The sequence below is a fragment of the Trichoplusia ni genome, chromosome 10 (assembly GCF_003590095.1).
Source record: "Trichoplusia ni isolate ovarian cell line Hi5 chromosome 10, tn1, whole genome shotgun sequence".
Lineage (NCBI taxonomy): Eukaryota > Metazoa > Arthropoda > Insecta > Lepidoptera > Noctuidae > Trichoplusia > Trichoplusia ni.
Window position 1 is genome coordinate 9139285 of NC_039487.1, and position 20164 is coordinate 9159448.

The following is a 20164-nucleotide window of genomic DNA, read 5'->3' on the forward strand; positions in this document are numbered from 1 at the left end:
GCAGGATAACGTTATCGCCTAAGTTATGTATTGAACGTTCTTCAATATTACATCTACATAATAACAGGTAATGGTGTTTTTATTCCGGTAGGCAGCGCAAATACCACTACATCAAACATTTACGTCACATGTCCGGTACGACCTTCGTGATTCATTTAAATGAACTCCAGAAGGGTACCAACGCCAAGGGAACTCCGATCTCGTTTGCCTCGTTGAAAACATCTTTCACTGCGACAAATATCAGCTTTGTCAAATGTTGTTCATGAATGTCCTCGATATTTGCGTGCTATGATGGATTGCTACCTGTTGGGGTCATAATTATGTGGACCGGCTGGTAGGTGACAAAGCGTGTGAAATACTAGTACCTACTGGATATGTAGAGCTTGAGAATATGAATGCTTGGTGTAACTTGTGTCTGTTGGTAATCGTACTCAGAGGAAGAGGCTGCGTGGCAACAGGACAAATGAGGGAAAAAATAAATAAATAAATTGTGTAGCTGATCCCGGAGTTTAGGAGTCGACCAGTTGACATATTTAATAGCCAGAAATCTCAGGGTAATACTGTTAAAGTAGTCTCTCACACGAAAACGTACATTTAAATGGGCAATTGTTATGTTTTCTAAAAGGTTTGTGGGTACCGCACATACATCGTATATACGCTATAACATTTTTTTATTTTTATCTTAGTCTGTATGTGTGTTCAGGCTAATTTCTGAAATAGCTGGACCATTTTCGACTGGACTTTCATGGCAAGTAGCCGATGTAAAAAGGAGTAACTAACGCTATTTTTATTTTTGAATAATAAACCAACTGTTGTTAAATTCCACGCAGACGAAGTCGTGTGTAAACCAGCTAGTATAAAACTCTAACATAAACAATGAACTTGGAGGTGTAAAGACTTTAGTAACAGAATATTGTTATTTTTAATAACAGACAATTATTTGTTATTCAATCTGCACGTATCTGTTTGATCTTTTACATTTATTACTGGGCTTAAGGAAATGTGATACAGAACTGTCCTTGATATGTCTACATGATTGTGTTCTGCCAATTTCGATTTACTCGAACGAATTGTATCGAGTTCCGGTAACAACGTACACAGATTTGCATAGCTAATTTTTAAATTAACATATTATGGGCACAAATAATAACATTAATGTTTAAAAGGTAGTAAATGATTTCCTTTTGCCCTGCGGTTTTACCTTTTTATTGTATGCACGAGTTACAGGATCCAACTAGGATGTTGGCAACAAGTGATTACGCATCTAACAAACCCCGGGACGAAGTTAGTACCTATTTCTATACATAAATACGAATCTCCAAGTGTTTTGTGTTAGTCGTTTAGGTTTAAAATTTGAACCATAATAAACGACAATGCCTGCAAAAAACTTCTGTTTTGTCAAAATGTAATTATTTTCTGGAGTCACAGACACCTTTGTGAATTGTAATAATAGGCACAAAAAATGCTCTAGACGGGAAAATAACGGACATCATCATAATGGCAATTATAACAAAATTTCAACGTTTGCAAACGAGGTAAACTGCCTAAACATGAAGAATTCGTGCGTTATCTATAATAATAGTGGTACCTATGTATATTAAAGGCAACGTGAAATTTCCAGACTTCCGGACTATGTACCATAACGCTTACCTAGTTTGTGAGGATTGATGATATTTCTTGCATTACCTTTAGCTAGTGTTAAAATTGTAGAGTCAACTTCATCGACTTTTATGTTTAATGAAAGAAATATGAATTATTTCAGTCTTGAAACTGCTAGCGTTAAGATCAAAAGCTAAGTATTCAACTCGTACATTTGCAGACTCTTACAAAGGCGTTTTAACAACCCTTAATCATTGCTCATTTCTCTGCGTTAAATTAAATTCTCATACGATTTTCTCTGCAGTTCTTGGCACAGACTAAGATTTCCTAGTATCTAATGAAATGCCTATTTTTTCAATTCCATGTTTTAGGTATAAGTCTTTTACTTTAAACGTGCTTCTCTGGTAAATTTATGTTGTTGGGTTCCACAAGCGTTCAAGTCACAAGCAGAAACACAAAGCAGGGACAGGCATTCATGAATTACACAAGCGCTTTTCGGGTTCGATGAGGCTGAGACAAGCGGCACACCTCACGCACGGTGGGTTTGATGTAGTGTCCTAAGTATACCACTTGGCTAACCTTACGTTAAAGGCGTCCCAACTAAAATCACGTGATAAAAACCGTTGATTCAAATATAATTACAAAATTCACAAACCATGGCTTTTATCTTTCTTTAAAGTTGTAATTTCCCGCAAAGTCTCATGGGGATTCCAAAAAACCAAGTGATGTTTACCTAGTGATTTAATACATATACTAACAAGTATACTAATGAATAAACTAAGTAAAAAATAAATGTAATGCCAATTAAATGCAAAAAGTATTTCGAAATAAACTAAATTAGTTGCATTGATGCGCTAGCCTTTTATGTAACGTAATGTGAAGTCCAGCCAATATTGTTGTTAGTATATTATTTTGGACGAGGACGAACATTAGCCGCTCAAGGCTGAGCCCGCCCTGTACTTCTGTGAGTGTACGGAACAAACGAAATCGAAAGGCTGTCTCTGACTCACAGGCGTAGGTTACTTGCTCTGTACTCAGTACTCTAGATCACCTTGACAATGAAAGTGAATTGGACAATGTGGACGCGATCTATTCGTATAAAAACCGGAGCACTTCATGTCAAAATTATTCAGTTGCCAACATTTGCAGCATAAACATGTACGCCAAGGTACTAAAAGCAACAAATTATTAGTTTTGTAATAACTCAAATATTAATTTGAATTGATTATCAGTTCAGGAAATACAAGTTACAATTATAGCAATATTTAACCGAACTATTTGGATTAACTATTTCTTTTTCGGTTGAATCAGGATTTCTGGCTTGTACCATTTTGTCAATATTAATAAAATTGTATCATTTCAGTTGATCGTCGCTCTTTGCGCTTTGGGAGTGGTCCGCGCCAGCGGCTACTTGGAAGCTGGACACCTGGGCTACAGCGCTCACGCCATCGCTGCCCCCGCTGTGGTGACCAAGACCATCACCCCTGCCGTCTCCTCCGTGTCCTCCTACTCCAGCCACACCTCCCACGGTAGCCCCGTCGCCTACGCCGCCGCCCCCGTCGTCGCTAAGGCGTACGCTGCCCCCCCCGTCGCCGCATACGCCGCTCCCGTGGCCACTTACGCCGCTGCGCCCGCCGTCGCCGTGACCAAGACCATCGCTCCCGCCGTGAGCTCCATCTCCTCCTACTCCACCCACACCGCTCACGGCTCTCCCGCCGTGGCGTACTCCGCCCCCGTTGCCTACGCCGCTCACGCCGCTCCCGTGGCCTACGCCTCTCACGCCGCTCCCGCGTCTTACGCCGCTCCTGCCGCGTACGCTGCCCCTGCTGCCTACGCCGCGTACTCTGCCCCCGCTGTGGTAACTAAGACCATCAGCCCCGCTGTGTCCTCCGTGTCTTCTTACTCCAGCCACACTTCTCACGGTGCGTCTTACGCCGCTCCCGCCGTCGCTGCGTACGCTGCCCCCGCCGTCGCCACCTACTCTGCTCCCCTGGTCGCCAAGACTTACGCCGCTGCTCCCGTGGCCACTTACGCCGCTGCTGCTCCCATCGTCAAGTCCATCTCTTACTCCGCTGCCCCCGCTGTCTCTCACATCTCCTACAGCGGCCACGGCGCTAACTACGGTTGGTAAACTGAATCAAACATTAGTTCTGTAAATAGACCAATGTATAAATAAACGACAACTACCTAATAACATATTCTTTCATTTTTTTGAACCTTAATTGAGCTGATTGAAATTAATCTGTCATAGAAGAAAATATTTCCGTGATCATAGGGACTAATATTCATCATCGGCCTAGCCTTTACCCAACTATGTTGGGGTCGGCTACCAGTCAAACCGGTTTCAGCTAAGTACCAGTGTTTTACAAGGAGCGACTGACTATCTGACCTTCTCAACCCAGTTACCTGGGCAACACGATACCCCTTGGTAAGACTGGTTGTCAGACTTTTCAAGCTTCTGACTACCTGTAACGACTGTTAAAGATGTAGGATAACACCCGGGACTCACGATTTAACGTCCCTTCCGAAACACGGAACATAGGGACTAATATTATGATCAGTTAATATGACAACAGATAAATTACTTTGCACGTACCTAATTATTTTATTTTATATACTTCATAATAAATGTTTCACTTAACGAACACTCATAATCAATTTCCGCCTCCGGATATTGTCTGATAAAAGTTAAAAAGAATTATCATTGCGGCTTAATTTCATGATACTGGCAATACAATAATTTTTTTAATTTGTATTCCAATCATACATTAAATATGTGTAAATAATTCAATGTTCACAAATGAATAAAAAATCGTAGTAAAATGGTAGTAAATATTGAATTACATTTTAAAATAAAAGTAGATATCGTAAAGGAAAAAAATATCAAATCGATGTATCATTTTTTGAATAAAGAATTATACAATTCTGTTTACAAATAAAAATATTTTTCTTTTAAACGTATGCATGCATAAATGCATATCCAAATAGTTTGAAGCTTGCGTAAATATCAAATTCTGGTGTAAAACGTCATAAATGGTGCATTACCGGTTTTCAAAAACAAATCATTTCTGGTATTTGTTTATGTCTAGTTCCGGATATTATTCTTTTGAGCATACAGCCCTTTGCAGGCCAGTGAGATCTCTGTTTATATGTTTTTTATTCACATTTCTATAAAAAAAGGTTTCATAATTAACTTAAGTCCTCTTTCCTACTACGAAAATACAACACACCAATAAACAACTTCTATCAAAATTATGTGTTTTTTCCATTGTTCCTTAGTTACAAGAGTTTACTGTTTTAATTAAATGCTTTTTAAGCATTTTTCGCCACCAGCATATTTTACGAAAAGATAGTCAAATCGTAACTTACAGAAATTAAACACAATAAACCTTAAATTATTCTATCATTCTGTTCTATGTTAGAAAGAGGTGTTTGAAACTAATCTTATACTTTTGATGATAAAGATTATAAAACTAATTATTAAAGAAGAATGCGCATTAAATTAAGTTAAATATGACAAATTCAGTTACCTTCGGAGAAGGCTTATTTCATAAGAGAAATATCCATAATATTTTGAAATTCTGTTAGTATCAATGTTAGCGTGGTTGCCGAAATGAAGATTTTGGCAGAAACCTCTCAATAGAGACCTTTACCAACCTAAGAGGATCCGACAACCAGTTTCTTGTATTGTTGCAGTCCGTGCAGTTACTGATGATGATAAGTAATTGCACGGACTGCACAGATAGCCGAGTGGTTGAGGATACCACGCCAAACCCACAGAGCGCGACGTGTCGCGGGTTCAATTCCCTCGCTGGACAAGATTTTTTGTGTGATCCACGAATGGTTGACCTAAGTCTGGGTGTATTTGTGAAATCCCCGCGACATAAGGATTAATTTTATTTCCTTAATGCTTGAGTCGTTTTTCTTTAAAGGTAAAAGAAGGTATAGAATGTTCCCTAGAAGAACCCATAGATCGGGTAAGGTACAATGTCAATGTTACAATCATAAATATGCGACACTTCAACACCATATTGCAATGCTCGAAAGGTCATTTTCTGAATGACTAACTGATATCATTTAAATTGCATAAAACATCTTCTAGAATTCGTTACCAGTTTTAGGAGGATGGTATAAAAGTGAATGCGCATTTTATATATGTTACTTTGTCATCAAAACTACCGGATTGAAGATGTTAAGACAGGTATAATTAATTCTTTTAACAATTATTTGGTTTTTTTTATCACACTTAGCAATTATCATGTTTTTCTTTATTGCAGTTGATACTTGTACTTTGCGCAACTTTTATTTTTGGCCAAAATACTACGCTTACGGCGTCTGATGTTAATGATTTGGCAACAAATACCTCAGATGAGCCTATTACAGAAACAAAGAAAAATGACACGACACAACCTAAACCTGAAGGCTTCGTGCCACTCTCCAGGAGTGATTTTTCAGGTATGGACATAAAGGATAAAGCGTTTTCATCTTCTGAAAAATTGTCTCAAGAAGGACGCAATCATTTACCTGTATACCTGCCCCCTCTAGTGTCGTAAGAGTCTACAGCTGCAAACGTAAACAGTTTAGCTGGACCCACACTCGTCGAGCCTGTTGACGAAGACGATGCAAGTTCCTCGACTTCGATAACTTCTGGTCTACGTTCCGGAGAATCTACATCATATTCTGCTTCAATTATCTCTGGCCCCAAAGAAAATGAAATGAGTGCTGCAAATACAAATAAACCTCTCCCTTTGAAGTTGGAAACCATTACGTCGACCACAGCTAAAGCGGAGGTAATTCATCCTAAGGAAGAAGTTAAGGAAGAAACATCTACCGAAATTGCGCAGCCTATTAAAAGCTATCATACTGTGATACATCCGCCGACAATTCAGTATATTCATTCTCCTAAAATAACTTACGTTCCTGTCTCTCCAAAGTCTTTGCAATTGGAACATTTTAATTCTTTCTCGGCTCATCCTTCATCTGTTTTTAAGTATTCCCCAGCTCCGTCATATTTCAAATATGGTCCCACACCCGTTCCAGTGGTAACGCCAATCCCTGTTCCAGTATTATACGATGGCCCTGATGTAGAAACTTTCCACCATTCGGCCCCACATTTTGCCGTACAATCTGAACCTATTCCGGTTCCAGTAATATCTGACTCATCTGTAGGATATCATTCAGTTCCCGATCATGTGGTACATGCTAAGTCTTTTGTGGAGGACTTATACTCTCCTGAAGGCTCACAACATCACCATGTAGACCATTCAGCTCATATAGACCATTCGGGCCACAGATACGAGAGCTATTCTAGAGCTGTATCATATTCTCCAGCTTCCTCAGTATCTAGCGTCCAATTTAATGGTTTAGGTGCTAACTATGGGTGGTAAATTTTTGATAAATATAAAATGTTAATTATTATTGTTAAGTATTTTAATATTATCTCAACATTGTCTCGGTCGAGATGCATGTAAATATAAGTTAGATTTTGTATTGATTATTTAAAAAGTGATATTTCGAAATAAATTTTGAATATTTGTTTTGCTTGTTTTTATTGTCTTCCGTACAAGATTAGTACATTGAATTTTTAATATGAAATTATTAAAAAACACATAAACCAAATGATTCATGTAAAATGTGATAATTAGCCTAATATTACTTGTAGCACTTTTGAATAAATGCTTTTTTTACTATAGTTTAGTATTCGAGATTTTGTGAAGCGTAGCTAAAAATAAATAATTTCAAGATCATTTGTGTTTCATCATTAACAGATTTACTTAAAATTATTTAAAATTTGAATATCATTTCCATACCAAATGACAATGTTAAGACGGTAATATTCATGATTGCTTTACATTGGTGTGCTACCAGAAATTATTAATTATATACCACTGATTTGTCAATGTTACGAGACTTTTTGTGAAATTGATTACTATCTTAGCTTTCTGCGGGTCTAACAAGATAGAGTCCAGCCATTCAAAGGGTCTACCACCACGGCTTATAGTAACATCATTATAGCTGTTTCAACGAAGACGTGGTCATTGGCCAGCAGGACTAGACACAAACGAACAATTACGAAAATTAATAGATTTAAAAATACCTAAACTCCCACGTTTTAAATGTCGTCCCATTCAATAAAAAAAAACCGTCCAGACGTATTTACAGATGTAAATTGCATTGTCTTTTTGTTTGATGCTAAACTCAAAAGCCTGCTATCTTATCGGGAAATGCCTAAATTGAGTTGGAAAAATCATTAAATATCCACATGCCATACAAAATATATTTACTTAATTTATTTAATTTGTAAAAAATGAATCACATAACATAATATCAACTAATGTTTGTCAAATAACTGAAATATGAGTCTAGTTCGACGACTTCGAAAACAGGTTTTTATTGTTACTAAGACATTGCTGTCTGCCATCAGGTTGTATCTCATGGATTGGACAGTAGGATTTTTCACAGATAATGCATTCTTGTTGCCTCTATGACTATTAAGTTAGGTTATTTGTAACCCTTACCATAACAGTCACGTAATGGACTAACACTAAGGTAGATTTCATTTGTTTGTCACTGTCAAAAACAAAAGCTTTCATTATAAACAATCGCTGCTAACGTGCGCACACATTATGCAACGCAAATAGGTAAACTGACCATATTGTATCTCAATACAATCAATGCGACCTAATTAAGGATTCATAAGACGAATGGCAGTACGTTACCCGATATATTACCGATTGTGACCCGAAAGCAATAAGGCGGCCGGAAATTAACATAATATTCTAATCAATATCGGATTGGTCAGCTCTTGTTTACTACTAGATATTATATTGGCAACATGTACAACTATTAGGAAACTTGATTAAGTAAAATTTGAAGAAGTTTATGATTGTAGCTCAGATGTGGTGGAGGACAAGCGACTACGGAGACTGCAGGTTCAATAATAATATGACTTACTTACTTTTTTGTAAGACACTTTGATCTGTAACTAATAACTCGTTTCAAAACGTAAATATTACTTGACCAAAAACTTGCCGAAATAAATAGCTTCAGGCGGTGCCGGACAGATTCAATGCAGATTCAAGTTCGCAGTCGCCGATATAAAAGCGAAAGCAAGTGCTCCAAAAATTATTCCACTCAACAACTTCCTTCAATACAAACATGTACTCCAAGGTAATGAATAAAAATACTGTTTTTAAATCTTATCTTACGGGTTAACGACCTAAATATTGGATTGTTTATGTGTTACTTCAATAAGTATCTTGAAGTTAACTTATTTCTGTGTTTCTATCAGGTCGTAGTATTCCTGTGCGCGGCGAGCCTGGCGTCCGCCGGCCACCTGCTGCAAGCCGCCGCGCCCGTGGCGTACAGCGCGCCCGTAGCGTACAGCTCAGCGCCCGCCGTCTCCTCCGTGTCGTTCTCCTCGCACACCGCGCACGCTCCCGTCGCCACCTACTCCGCGGCGCCTGCTGTCGCCACCTACCACGCGCCCCCGCCGTCGCTGCCTACTCCGCCCCAGTATACGCCAAGTCCATCGCTCCCGCCGTGTCCTACTCCTCCGTGTCCACTCACTCCGCCCCAGTGTCTTACGCTAGGACCTACGCTGCCCCCGCAGTCAGCACCTACGCCGCCGCCCCTGTGATCACCAAGACCATCGCTGCTCCCGCTGTTGCCACCTACTCTGCCCCAGTGTACGCCAAGTCCATTGCCCCCGCAGTGTCTTACTCCTCCGTGTCCACTCACTCCTCTCCCGTATCTTACGCTAGGACCTACGCTGCCCCCGCTGTCGCTACCTATGCCGCTGCTGCCCCAGTAGTCACCAAGACCATCGCCGCGCCCGCTGTCTCTTACTCCTCCGTGTCCACTCACTCCGCCCCCGTGTCCTACGCTAGGACCTACGCTGCCCCCGCTGTCGACACCTACGCCGCTGCTGCCCCCGTGGTCGCCAGGACCTACTCCGCTCCCGCCTACACCTCGTACTCTGCTGCCCCCGTGGTCACTAAGACCTACTCCGCTCCCTCTTACGCTACATACGCCGCCGCTCCGGCCTACTCCTCATACTCAGCCGCACCCGCTGTCTCTCACGTCTCATACTCCGGTCTGGGAGCCAACTACGGCTGGTGAACACATGATTGTTGATATTTATTACTAGAAATAGTACTAGTCAAATCAAGTGGAATAAGAAAAATGTTGGAAAAGAACAAATAAATAAAAATTGAAAAATATTTATGTATTTAATTATTTCCTGTCTGTATTTACTTCCTGAATGTTTCAGTTAAAAATGAAAAAAAAAAGCGCATCGCCTTTTCATAATTTAAAAGGGGCATTAAGCCAGGTATTAGAGGCTCAATGCCCCCTTCTTCCTTCAAGAATGACACATGGAACAAAGAAACTTTAGCTGCGCGGACAGTTTTTATGTTTTTTGTCAGCATTAATAAAATTTAATAGATAATTCAATAAAAAAGGAAGGACGTAGAATCCTCTTTGTTTTTTTTATTGACTTTTTGGGCGCTATTCGAAGTTACGAGCAATATTTTATGCTTTAAATAAATCGAGCACACAATTAAAGTCAGATATTTTAATCTTTTATGCTGATGACCACAGCTTACATTATAATTTTCCGAATTATAGAAGAGAAGTTTATGTCTGTTTATTTTGTTTCGAAGTAAGAATTTGCCATGATTACCGGTTCAGGACTCATATTATATGAAGTTTTGTACAATTGATCTTTGCCTCCGAGTTCGTGTCTTTTTTTCCACATGGCGCTTACAATTTTAGGTTTTCGTAGCCAAAGGGAAAAATGGAACCTATCACTAAATTGAACCGTGATATTTAGAAGTTCGAATCCTTACAACTTTCAAAGATAAAGTATTTCTGCTGCCGCTACAACAACTAGTTCACTTTATGTTTCTAATTGACGAGGACCTGTTGCTGGAAATGGGATGGGGCGGATGAAATCCTGGAATGCCGGAATGAAAGGGATAAACCGATTAATATTATATTTTTATCTTTTTGGGCCGGAGGTTTTTAAATGCTTGTTTCACGAACGACCTCACGAGAGTCTACGAAAAAATTAGTGCATTATAGTATCTTTAAAAAAATATTTTATTACGGTTGTTCTAATGTAAACTGTGGTCATCAGCACAAAAGATTAAAATATCAGACCAGTCATAAAACGCTGGGTTTTTTTATTTAATTTTGTGCTTGATTTATTTAAAGCATAAAATATTGCTCGTAACTTCGAATAGCGCCCAAGAAGTCAATAAAAAAACAAAGAGGTGTCTATGTCCTTGTTTTTTTATATTGAATAGCTATTGCCCGCGACTTCGTCCCCGTGGGTAGAAGATATAAGTTATGATTTAGGTATACCTGCCCGGTTTTTTCACATTTTCCATTGTATCTTAGCTCCTAAAACTTATATCTTAGCCCTAAAACCTTCCTCGATGAATGGTCTATCCAACACAAAATAATTTTTCAATTTGGACTAGTAGTTCCAGAGAATAGCGCGTTCAAACAAACAAACAAACTCTTCAGCTTTATATATTAACTAGCTGTTACCCGCGACTTCGTCCGCGTGGTTAGAAAATATAACTTAGGATTTTTTTTTAATCGGATTAGTTTTTTGCGTTTCTGCCCTTAGTTGTAACATATTTCATTACTGATCTGCTCCTATTAATCATAGATTGATAGTAGATATATATCCTATTGCCTTCCTGAGTTAATGGACTAACACTGAAATATTTTTTCATACCGCTCAGTAGTTTCTGAGATTAGGGCGTTCAAGCGTGACAAACTCTTCAGCTTTATAATATAAGTAGGTATGTGTAGGTTATGTGCGTGCATATAGGAAAAAATAAACTTAAGGAATGTTTTTTAAATAATATCATAAAGAGGTAAAATTTGTGAGTCTGTGACATTGGGGGGATAATCTCAACATACGCTGAACCGATTTCGAAAATTATTTTACTAATAGAAAGTCATGTTATTTTTTTTTGCACCTCTGGCAAGTCACTTTTCCTTCAAAAATTGGACAGGGTTTTTCATACACATTGTATATATCCAAACAAAGTCGTCTAATAGCGTGGGGACGTGACAGCAAGTCCTCAAGATGATGGTAGAGTGTTTCAATCCTTTACTCACCGATCGCGTGCTTCTGCCGTTCAGAAATATGAGCCGGTGGGTCATTTTCTCGTGATTTTTCTGGTCATGATAATTCGATAAGAAATATATTTGTAAAACCTTTGGTTAATTTTTAGGCAATCATGACCAATAAGGTGGTAAACTTGGGCTTGCACATTCAATGTCAGCATAAATCGGCCTTCTTAAATCTGTTGCACCAAAAGATGGAATGTGAATGGTCACCGCTTAGCAGTCTTAATATTTCTGAAGGATTTTTTAATATTTCATTACGTACTTTCCCAACTGAGAAGAACATACCGTTTGTTTCTTTTTGCCATTTAACACCTTCATAATATATACCGAACCATATCTGATGTCGGAATCTGTAGCGCAGTCAATCATAGGAGTATAGGAAAACGCACTCCGTTCTTTATCAACCTAAGAAAGGCCCCCATGCCTAGCGGCAACATTTTGAGACACATCCGATACGTTATGCCAGATGATTTCGACATTGTTCAAAGAATGTCGAAGGCGATCAGAATTCAAATGTTCGTTGCGCTCTTTTTCTGTCTTTTAATGCCGTTCTCCAGTTTTTCTTTCTTTCTGATTTTCTAATTGATTATGAATGTTTTAGTGTGTGAGTTTTCGGTACAATTTATGTTTATCTCGGTCAAACTGTTGACCATCACGTTCATCACTTGTTTCAAAAGACTTATTAGTAGATATGCAAATTCGCTGAGATATCAAACGCAATTAACGCTACGGAGCGAGTTGCAGCCTGATGTTCCCGAACAGCATCAACTCTCTCCTGACGCTCTTCGATAGATTCTTGGCACCTTATGATCCTCCATATTTTAGTTCCTTTGAAACGTTGGGCAAGATTTATCTTTTTTTAGTCATGGTTATAGTTTTATTGCGAAGTTACCTGATCAAGTAAAATGTAAGTGACTGGTCCGCTGGCTACTACGTAGGTTTTATGACAATGAATAAAACAATAAAGACTTCTTTTAATTTACTTTTCAAACTATGACCGACATCAAAATATGTCAAATGTTTGTCAGGAAAGTAAGGTAAAGGCACCTAATTCCGCGGTGTTTTCATTATAACTTAAAAGAACATAAATTGAGTGTTTAATATACCTTTCTGTAGAATTGGCAATTTTTTTAAGAATCGTAATTTATCTTAATTTTGAAATATACTCACAGATTGACTGTATAAAAGATAAAAAATGTTAAATAGTGTAAAATGTAAAGAAGTCTGAGGCACCTTATTCCGATTTGAAAATTCTAATTCCAATGCATTTTGTTCCTTATTCTGAGTGTAAAAAATATTTAGGAAAGGAGAAAGGCAAATCTCTTTATTGTCTTTGGATTTTAAATCAATCTTAGTATTTAAAAAGGCTCGGTATTTAAAAACTTAATTTTCTCCTCAATTCGTGAAGAATACTCAAGAGTGTTTTCGATAAAAAATATAAACCTCATAATATTTTGAACTAAACAAAAACTCACACAATATAAAACTATCATCTTAAACACTATTTAGCAAATTTAGTATGAAACATGCATTCAAGTAGCTGCTAGCCTTAAACTGAGCGATTATTAGAAAACCTACACATACTAAAGCCATCATTAATTGTAAGACTATTTGTGTGTGTACATAAATTATAAAAAAAACAGCTAAATTATTAATTAAATAAGACCTTGCTTTGATAATACCGGTTTTTTTTACAATATCGAAATATGGTGCCTTTACCTAAGTAAATTAAAATTGTTATTTTTACGCCTTTTCCGCATTTTTTTTCGAATTTTCTCACCGTTTAAACCTCCCCTGGACTTCTACGAATACTTCAAGACTAAAAAAAGCCAAATCTGTTCAGCCGTTTTCGAGTTTTAGTGAGACTAACGAACAGCATTTCATTTTTATATATATAGATTAGTAAATTAGCATTAGTATTAGTATAGATTATTTATTAAATTTTATTTATGCCACTTAAAAAAAAAACAAACATAAAAACTGTCCGCGCAACTAAAGTTTCTTTGTTCCATGTGTCATTTTTAAATTATGAAAAGGCGATGCGCTTTTTTTTTCATTTTTAACTGAAACATTCAGGAAGTAAATACAGACAGGAAATAATTAAATACATAAATATTTTTCAATTTTTATTTATTTGTTCTTTTCCAACATTTTTCTTATTCCACTTGATTTGACTAGTACTATTTCTAGTAATAAATATCAACAATCATGTGTTCACCAGCCGTAGTTGGCTCCCAGACCGGAGTATGAGACGTGAGAGACAGCGGGTGCGGCCGAGTATGAGGAGTAGGCCGGAGCGGCGGCGTATGTAGCGTAAGAGGGAGCGGAGTAGGTCTTAGTGACCACGGGGGCAGCAGAATACGAGGTGTAGGCGGGAGCGGAGTAGGTCCTGGCGACCACGGGGGCAGCAGCGGCGTAGGTGGCGACAGCGGGGGCAGCGTAGGTCCTAGCGTAGGACACGGGGGCGGAGTGAGTGGACACGGAGGAGTAAGAGACAGCGGGCGCGGCGATGGTCTTGGTGACTACTGGGGCAGCAGCGGCATAGGTAGCGACAGCGGGGGCAGCGTAGGTCCTAGCGTAAGATACGGGAGAGGAGTGAGTGGACACGGAGGAGTAAGACACTGCGGGGGCAATGGACTTGGCGTACACTGGGGCAGAGTAGGTGGCAACAGCGGGAGCAGCGATGGTCTTGGTGATCACAGGGGCGGCGGCGTAGGTGCTGACTGCGGGGGCAGCGTAGGTCCTAGCGTAAGACACTGGGGCGGAGTGAGTGGACACGGAGGAGTAGGACACGGCGGGAGCGATGGACTTGGCGTATACTGGGGCGGAGTAGGCAGCGACGGCGGGGCCCGCGTGGTAGGTGGCGACTGCAGGCGCCGCGGAGTAGGTGGCGACGGGAGCGTGCGCGGTGTGCGAGGAGAACGACACGGAGGAGACGGCGGGCGCTGAGCTGTACGCTACGGGCGCGCTGTACGCCACGGGCGCGGCGGCTTGCAGCAGGTGGCCGGCGGACGCCAGGCTCGCCGCGCACAGGAATACTACGACCTGATAGAAACACAGAAATAAGTTAACTTCAAGATACTTATTGAAGTAACACATAAACAATCCAATATTTAGGTCGTTAACCCGTAAGATAAGATTTAAAAACAGTATTTTTATTCATTACCTTGGAGTACATGTTTGTATTGAAGGAAGTTGTTGAGTGGAATAATTTTTGGAGCACTTGCTTTCGCTTTTATATCGGCGACTGCGAACTTGAATCTGCATTGAATCTGTCCGGCACCGCCTGAAGCTGTTTATTTCGGCAAGTTTTCGGTCGTCTATAATTAGCACTTCGTAACGAGTTATAGTTAATCAAATGTCACGAATGTGTTCACCTTCCGTTTAGTAGAGTAGGTACACTTGACGATTTTTATAGTCTGGCTTGGTTTTTCTTTTGTTCAATTGATGTGGTGACTGTCGAATGTTAGAAGAAAATATTTTTTATACAAATCGCAGGAGACGACGGAAATTTGCTGTAATCTGCATTTACTATTTCACTTGGAGCACTACTAAAGGGCATTTAGACGAATTGAACATTGAGTGCCAGGTACTTACGTCTCTTCTGAAGAAATGAAAGGTGTAAAAAGTGTTTTGTTTGAATTACTGTATAGAATTAAAAGTAGCACTTTTTGATTGAAACATGTTATCCTTTAAAATTATCTCATACATTTAAATATTTTTGCCTGTGACAATAACCTTTCTCAGATGTTTCGTTCACGGTTTATTGCAGTAACTATTAAAAGGTAGCAAATAATAACTCGGCTCCAGAAGTAAGATTAACGTCAAGTAGAGTGTTCACGCTCGACGGATTAGTAGCAGTAAGACAAAACAAATAATTATATGTCTGAATCTTTGTTAAAAGTCCGCCTAAGCTGGTACTAAATCCCTTCGTACACTGTTCATTTACAATACAAAACGAATTCATTCCGCAGGATTATTGGTCTCTACTTTCATTCGTGACATCTAAAAGGAAAGGTAAAAATGAAACAACGAGTAAAATTTTTGTTAAGTATATTTATCTTATTTTCAGCATTTTCAGGTAAATTATTTTCATTCATCGACAACCAATAATTGAAAATTGTTCACGTTCACCACCCGTAGGTGGCTCCTACATCAGTGTATGCAACGTGAGAGACGGCGGGTGCAGCTGAGTACGTAACGGCGGATTTGACAATTGGTGCAGCAGCGGTGTAGGCAGCCACCGCTGGAGTAAAGGTCTTGGCTACGACAGGGGCTGAGGCGTAGGTGGCGAAAGCCGGGGCAGCAAAAGTCCTAGGAGCAGTGTATGCCGCAGCGTAAGTCCTGGCGACGGGAGCAGTGTAGGCTGCAGTGAAAGTAGGAGCAGCGTAGGTCCTGGCAGCGGGAGCAGTGTATGTAGCGAAAGCAGGAGCAGCGTAGGTGGCAGGGGCGGTGTAGGCAGCGCTGAAGGCCGGAGCGGTGTAAGTGTTGGCTACGACGGGAGCGGCAGCAGCGTAGGTCACAGGCGCAGATCTGGTAACTGATGAGTACGAGACAGCGGGAGATACAGTTCTAGCGAACACGGGTGCTGTGTATGCAGCAGTGGGGGTGGTGTATGTTGCGTAGGCCGGAGCGGCAGCGTATGTGGCCACTGGGGCAGCGTTGTACGCCACCGTTTCATGGGCGCCAAGCAGACCAGCGGAGGCAATGCCCGCCGCGCACATGAAGATGAAAACCTGAAAGAAATTTTAAAGCTTCAGAAATTTGATTGCAATACCTTTCAATGTATTATGATTTTCTTTAATGTATCGAATATAGTTTGTGGATCTCGAAGTCATCCTCGATAAAGGGCCTAAGGGTTTATCTTTTGCCAAACATATCACCTTATAATGCAACATTAAGTCTAAATTGAAATGTCTCACAATTGTTTTACTGTTTGAATTCGTCACTACTGATCAATCGCATAGATAGTAGAGAGAGTTGTAAAAGTAAAAACTAACTTATATCAATCTCTCTTTAGACTATTTTCTTAAACAAATTTAATCAAAATTAAGCTGTACCTTGGTGAACATGTTGGGATTAAACTTGCTCGTACTATGATTTTGAAGCACTTGCCACCGTTTATATATCGGTTAGGAAACTGGAATTAGCATTGAATCTCTTAGGCATCATTGAGATCAGAATTGGTCCAGAAAACCAGTAAAATGCCTTAACACGTGTTTATCTAGACCCAGATTATGTTGTTCACATTTATAAGTGGATCGATTACAAGGCATATAAGATACATATTTCGCAGTTCGTTAAGTTTAAGTTTACTGGTCTCACCTAATTACCTTTGGTATTTGGAAGTGTAATTTTGTGAATTTACTGAATCTGAGATATTTCGTACGTATTCCAATAGGGAGTAATGGAGCAAGGTTACATCATTATGTGGGGTACTGTTAGTATTTTTTAAGCCGTATTTTAATACCATCTTCAGGCAAAATTGTTATATTAAGTGAGGTTGTGAGTTGTGAGACTTTAATGATAAGTACGATCTGCACCTTTGATAAATAGTAATACGACTTTGTTGCAGATTTTACCAGAGCAAATTACAGATTTTAATAACATTTTTGTATAATCCTGCTAGACAAATTTATTTTGAATAAAATAAATAATATTAGCATAACGTTCCTTTATAGAATTGGGTTTTAGATTTTTGAGACTGAATTAGCGGAGTTCGGCAATATTTAAACTTCTCAGCATTAAATTATAATATTATATTATAGGAACTTTTAAGACTACACTAGATAGTAATCATACTTGATCCCCAGAGCCATATTAATGGGATTAAGAAAAAGCTTCTAAACGTTTTAAGGGGTTCCTTTTATTTTAGTTTGCTTTATAATATGATACTAAACGATGGTCTATGGTATGAGTAAGTTGGTGAGCAAATGCAAGTCACCGTAAACTCCATACTTTTGTAATTTATACTGGTATTGAAGAGCTAGTTTTCAATGTGTCCATTAGTTCATTTCCCGTACAAAATAATAAAACAATAAAATATAAATAAATTCTTTTATTTTCACTTCATTTTTGACTTAAAATTACGTATTAAATAATATATACAGTCAAATTCATTCTAGTGATTACAATATCGACAACCAACTTTTTACCAGCCGTAGTTGGCTCCCAGACCAGCGTATGACACGTGGGATACAGCAGGGGCAGCCGAGTATGTCACGGCGGACTTGACGACGGGAGCGGCGGCGTATGTGCTGTAGGAGGGAGCGGCGGCGTATGAGGTGTACGCGGGAGCAGCGGCGTAGGTGGAGTAAGAAGGAGCGGAGTAAGTCTTAGTGACCACGGGGCCAGTAGAGTATGAGGTGTAGGCGGGAGCGGAGTAGGTCTTGGCAATCACGGGGGCAGCGGCGGCGTAGGTGTTGGCGTAAGCTACGGGAGCGGAGTGAGTGGACACGGAGGAGTAAGACACTGCGGGGGCAATGGACTTGGCGTACACTGGGGCAGAGTAGGCAGCTACAGCAGGAGCTGCGTGGTAGGTGGTGACGGCGGGCGCAGCGTATGACTTAGCGTACGCGACGGGAGCAGAGTGGGTGGACACGGAGGAGTATGACACGGCGGGAGCGATGGACTTGGCGTACACCGGGGCGGAGTAGGCAGCGACAGCGGGGGCCGCGTGGTAGGTGGCGACAGCAGGCGCCGCGGAGTAGGTGGCGACGGGAGCGTGCGCGGTGTGCGAGGAGAACGACACGGAGGAGACGGCGGGCGCTGAGCTGTACGCTACGGGCGCGCTGTACGCCACGGGCGCGGCGGCTTGCAGCAGGTGACCGGCGGACGCCAGGCTCGCCGCGCACAGGAATACTACGACCTGACATAAAAAATATTTAATTAATGAACAATATTATACCTATAACACTACACAATATAACACTTTCAGCTTCAGAATTTAATGGGGCACATAATTATCACGAAAATCATTCACTCTTATAATGTAGAATAGAGTTAAAATAAAATATTAAGCACAATATAAAATACGTTAATAAAATCACTGTAATACCTTGGAGTACATGTTTGTATTGGATGAGGTTGTTGATTGTAATAATTTTTGGAGCACTTGCTTTCGCTTTTATATCGGCTTCGCAAACTGGTATTAGCATTGAATCTCCATGAGATATTGCCTACAGCTTCGTTTGCGCTGTCAAAACAAAACCAGTGTGACTCACGCGCCGAGGGCTGCGTATGCTACGTATAATTAGCACATATCGCAATGCCGAATACTTAGTAAGTGAACGATCTGTGAGTTAGAAAGATGGAATGTATATCTAGGACAAATAAACTAATTTTATTCTTTTTTGGTGTAAATATACGAGTATTTATATTTGAAATAGAAGTCAGATAATAGATATACTAACTACTAAGGGTCGATTTACCAACAGCTATATTTTTCAGTGACATATAGAATATTTCTACTATTTTATATATCAGACCTTTCGTTGCCTAATAGCACTCGTTTTGCATATCAGATTGCAATATCTGACTTTTGTCGGGTATTTCAATCTGCATTTTCGGAGGAATGTAATGTGTAGAATCCATAACACCGTTTTTATACTAAGTAGTTAAGAAAAACAATTTGAATAAATAAAAAAAAATGTTAATAATTTATTGACTGACAAATCAAACTATGATTTCTCAGTCCATTCTTCCTGAATGTTAATGCATCCTAATAACTACACTTAAAATATAATTTTTCGCTTTATCGTGCGATGTCTAGTTTTTTAACTATTGTTTTAAAGACTCAATTAACTCGTAATAACTTAAATGGATAATTCCAAGACGATTGCCTTTGTAATTTGCGTCTTTTCGGCTTTTAAAAATACTTTAATATTATTGTTCATTTTATCCTAGTTTTGGTTTACACAAAGGGAGACAATGTTTATGGTAAGTTTAGTCATGGGATCGAAATTTAGGAACTATTTAAATATGAACTTGTGAACCGAGAAAAAAATACTATTTTGTTTAATTGTTTCGCTAAAAAGTTTCTACCCATCCTTGTCACAGCGTAGCTCAATATCTATTGTCTGTACCTGAGTTAGTAAAAGAAAAAGTTAATGCTGTATTTATAGCCGAGTGGTATAGGGCACCACGATAAACCCAAGGTTTCCTTGCGTAGGAGAAGCATTTTCTATGATCCACGAACGGCCGTTCTTAGATTAGCTGTCTTGTCCATGTTTATGAAACCTCATAAAGACAACAATTGCACGATTGGTGCGAAAAGAATTAAAAAAAAAGCGAAATTAATGGGTGATTTTAAATCACGGACTTCTACTCAACGATTCACAATTACCATTAGTATTGCATGTTTGTCATTTCTGTTCAAGTTAGGCTGCATCGTGCTCATACTAAACCTCTAATCACT

At 39.5% G+C, this 20164-nt stretch overlaps 3 protein-coding genes and 1 pseudogene across 3 annotated transcripts; 1 reads left to right on the forward strand and 3 right to left on the reverse strand.

Annotated features, from left to right (window-relative positions):
* Window positions 1-2601: 2601 nt before the first annotated feature.
* Window positions 2602-9821, forward strand: LOC113498206 (annotated as a pseudogene).
* A 4040-nt stretch (window positions 9822-13861) lies between these two features.
* LOC113498068 (cuticle protein 16.5-like) lies at window positions 13862-15121 on the reverse strand. Its single transcript, XM_026877968.1, has one exon. The coding sequence runs from the start codon at window positions 14845-14847 to the stop codon at window positions 13963-13965; it is 885 nt and encodes a 294-aa protein (XP_026733769.1). The 5' UTR covers window positions 14848-15121; the 3' UTR covers window positions 13862-13962.
* A 757-nt stretch (window positions 15122-15878) lies between these two features.
* On the reverse strand, window positions 15879-16820 carry LOC113498208 (cuticle protein 16.5-like). The gene is made up of 2 exons (XM_026878145.1): window positions 16809-16820; window positions 15879-16484 (listed from the first exon to the last, which is right to left on the reverse strand). Exons 1-2 carry the CDS (start codon window positions 16818-16820, stop codon window positions 15879-15881), a joined length of 618 nt encoding a protein of 205 aa, XP_026733946.1.
* A 971-nt stretch (window positions 16821-17791) lies between these two features.
* LOC113498085 (cuticle protein 16.5-like) lies at window positions 17792-18640 on the reverse strand (the record flags this gene model as incomplete). Its single annotated transcript, XM_026878000.1, has 1 exon — window positions 17792-18640. A coding segment is annotated over one exon (741 nt), but the record flags the coding sequence as incomplete, so codon positions are not given.
* Between the last annotated feature and the right edge of the window lie 1524 nt (window positions 18641-20164).

Bases quoted from the DNA above. Each gene is read 5' to 3' on its own strand.
- LOC113498068 (XM_026877968.1), bottom strand. From the start codon at position 14,847: ATGTGTTACTTCAATAAGTATCTTGAAGTTAACTTATTTCTGTGTTTC.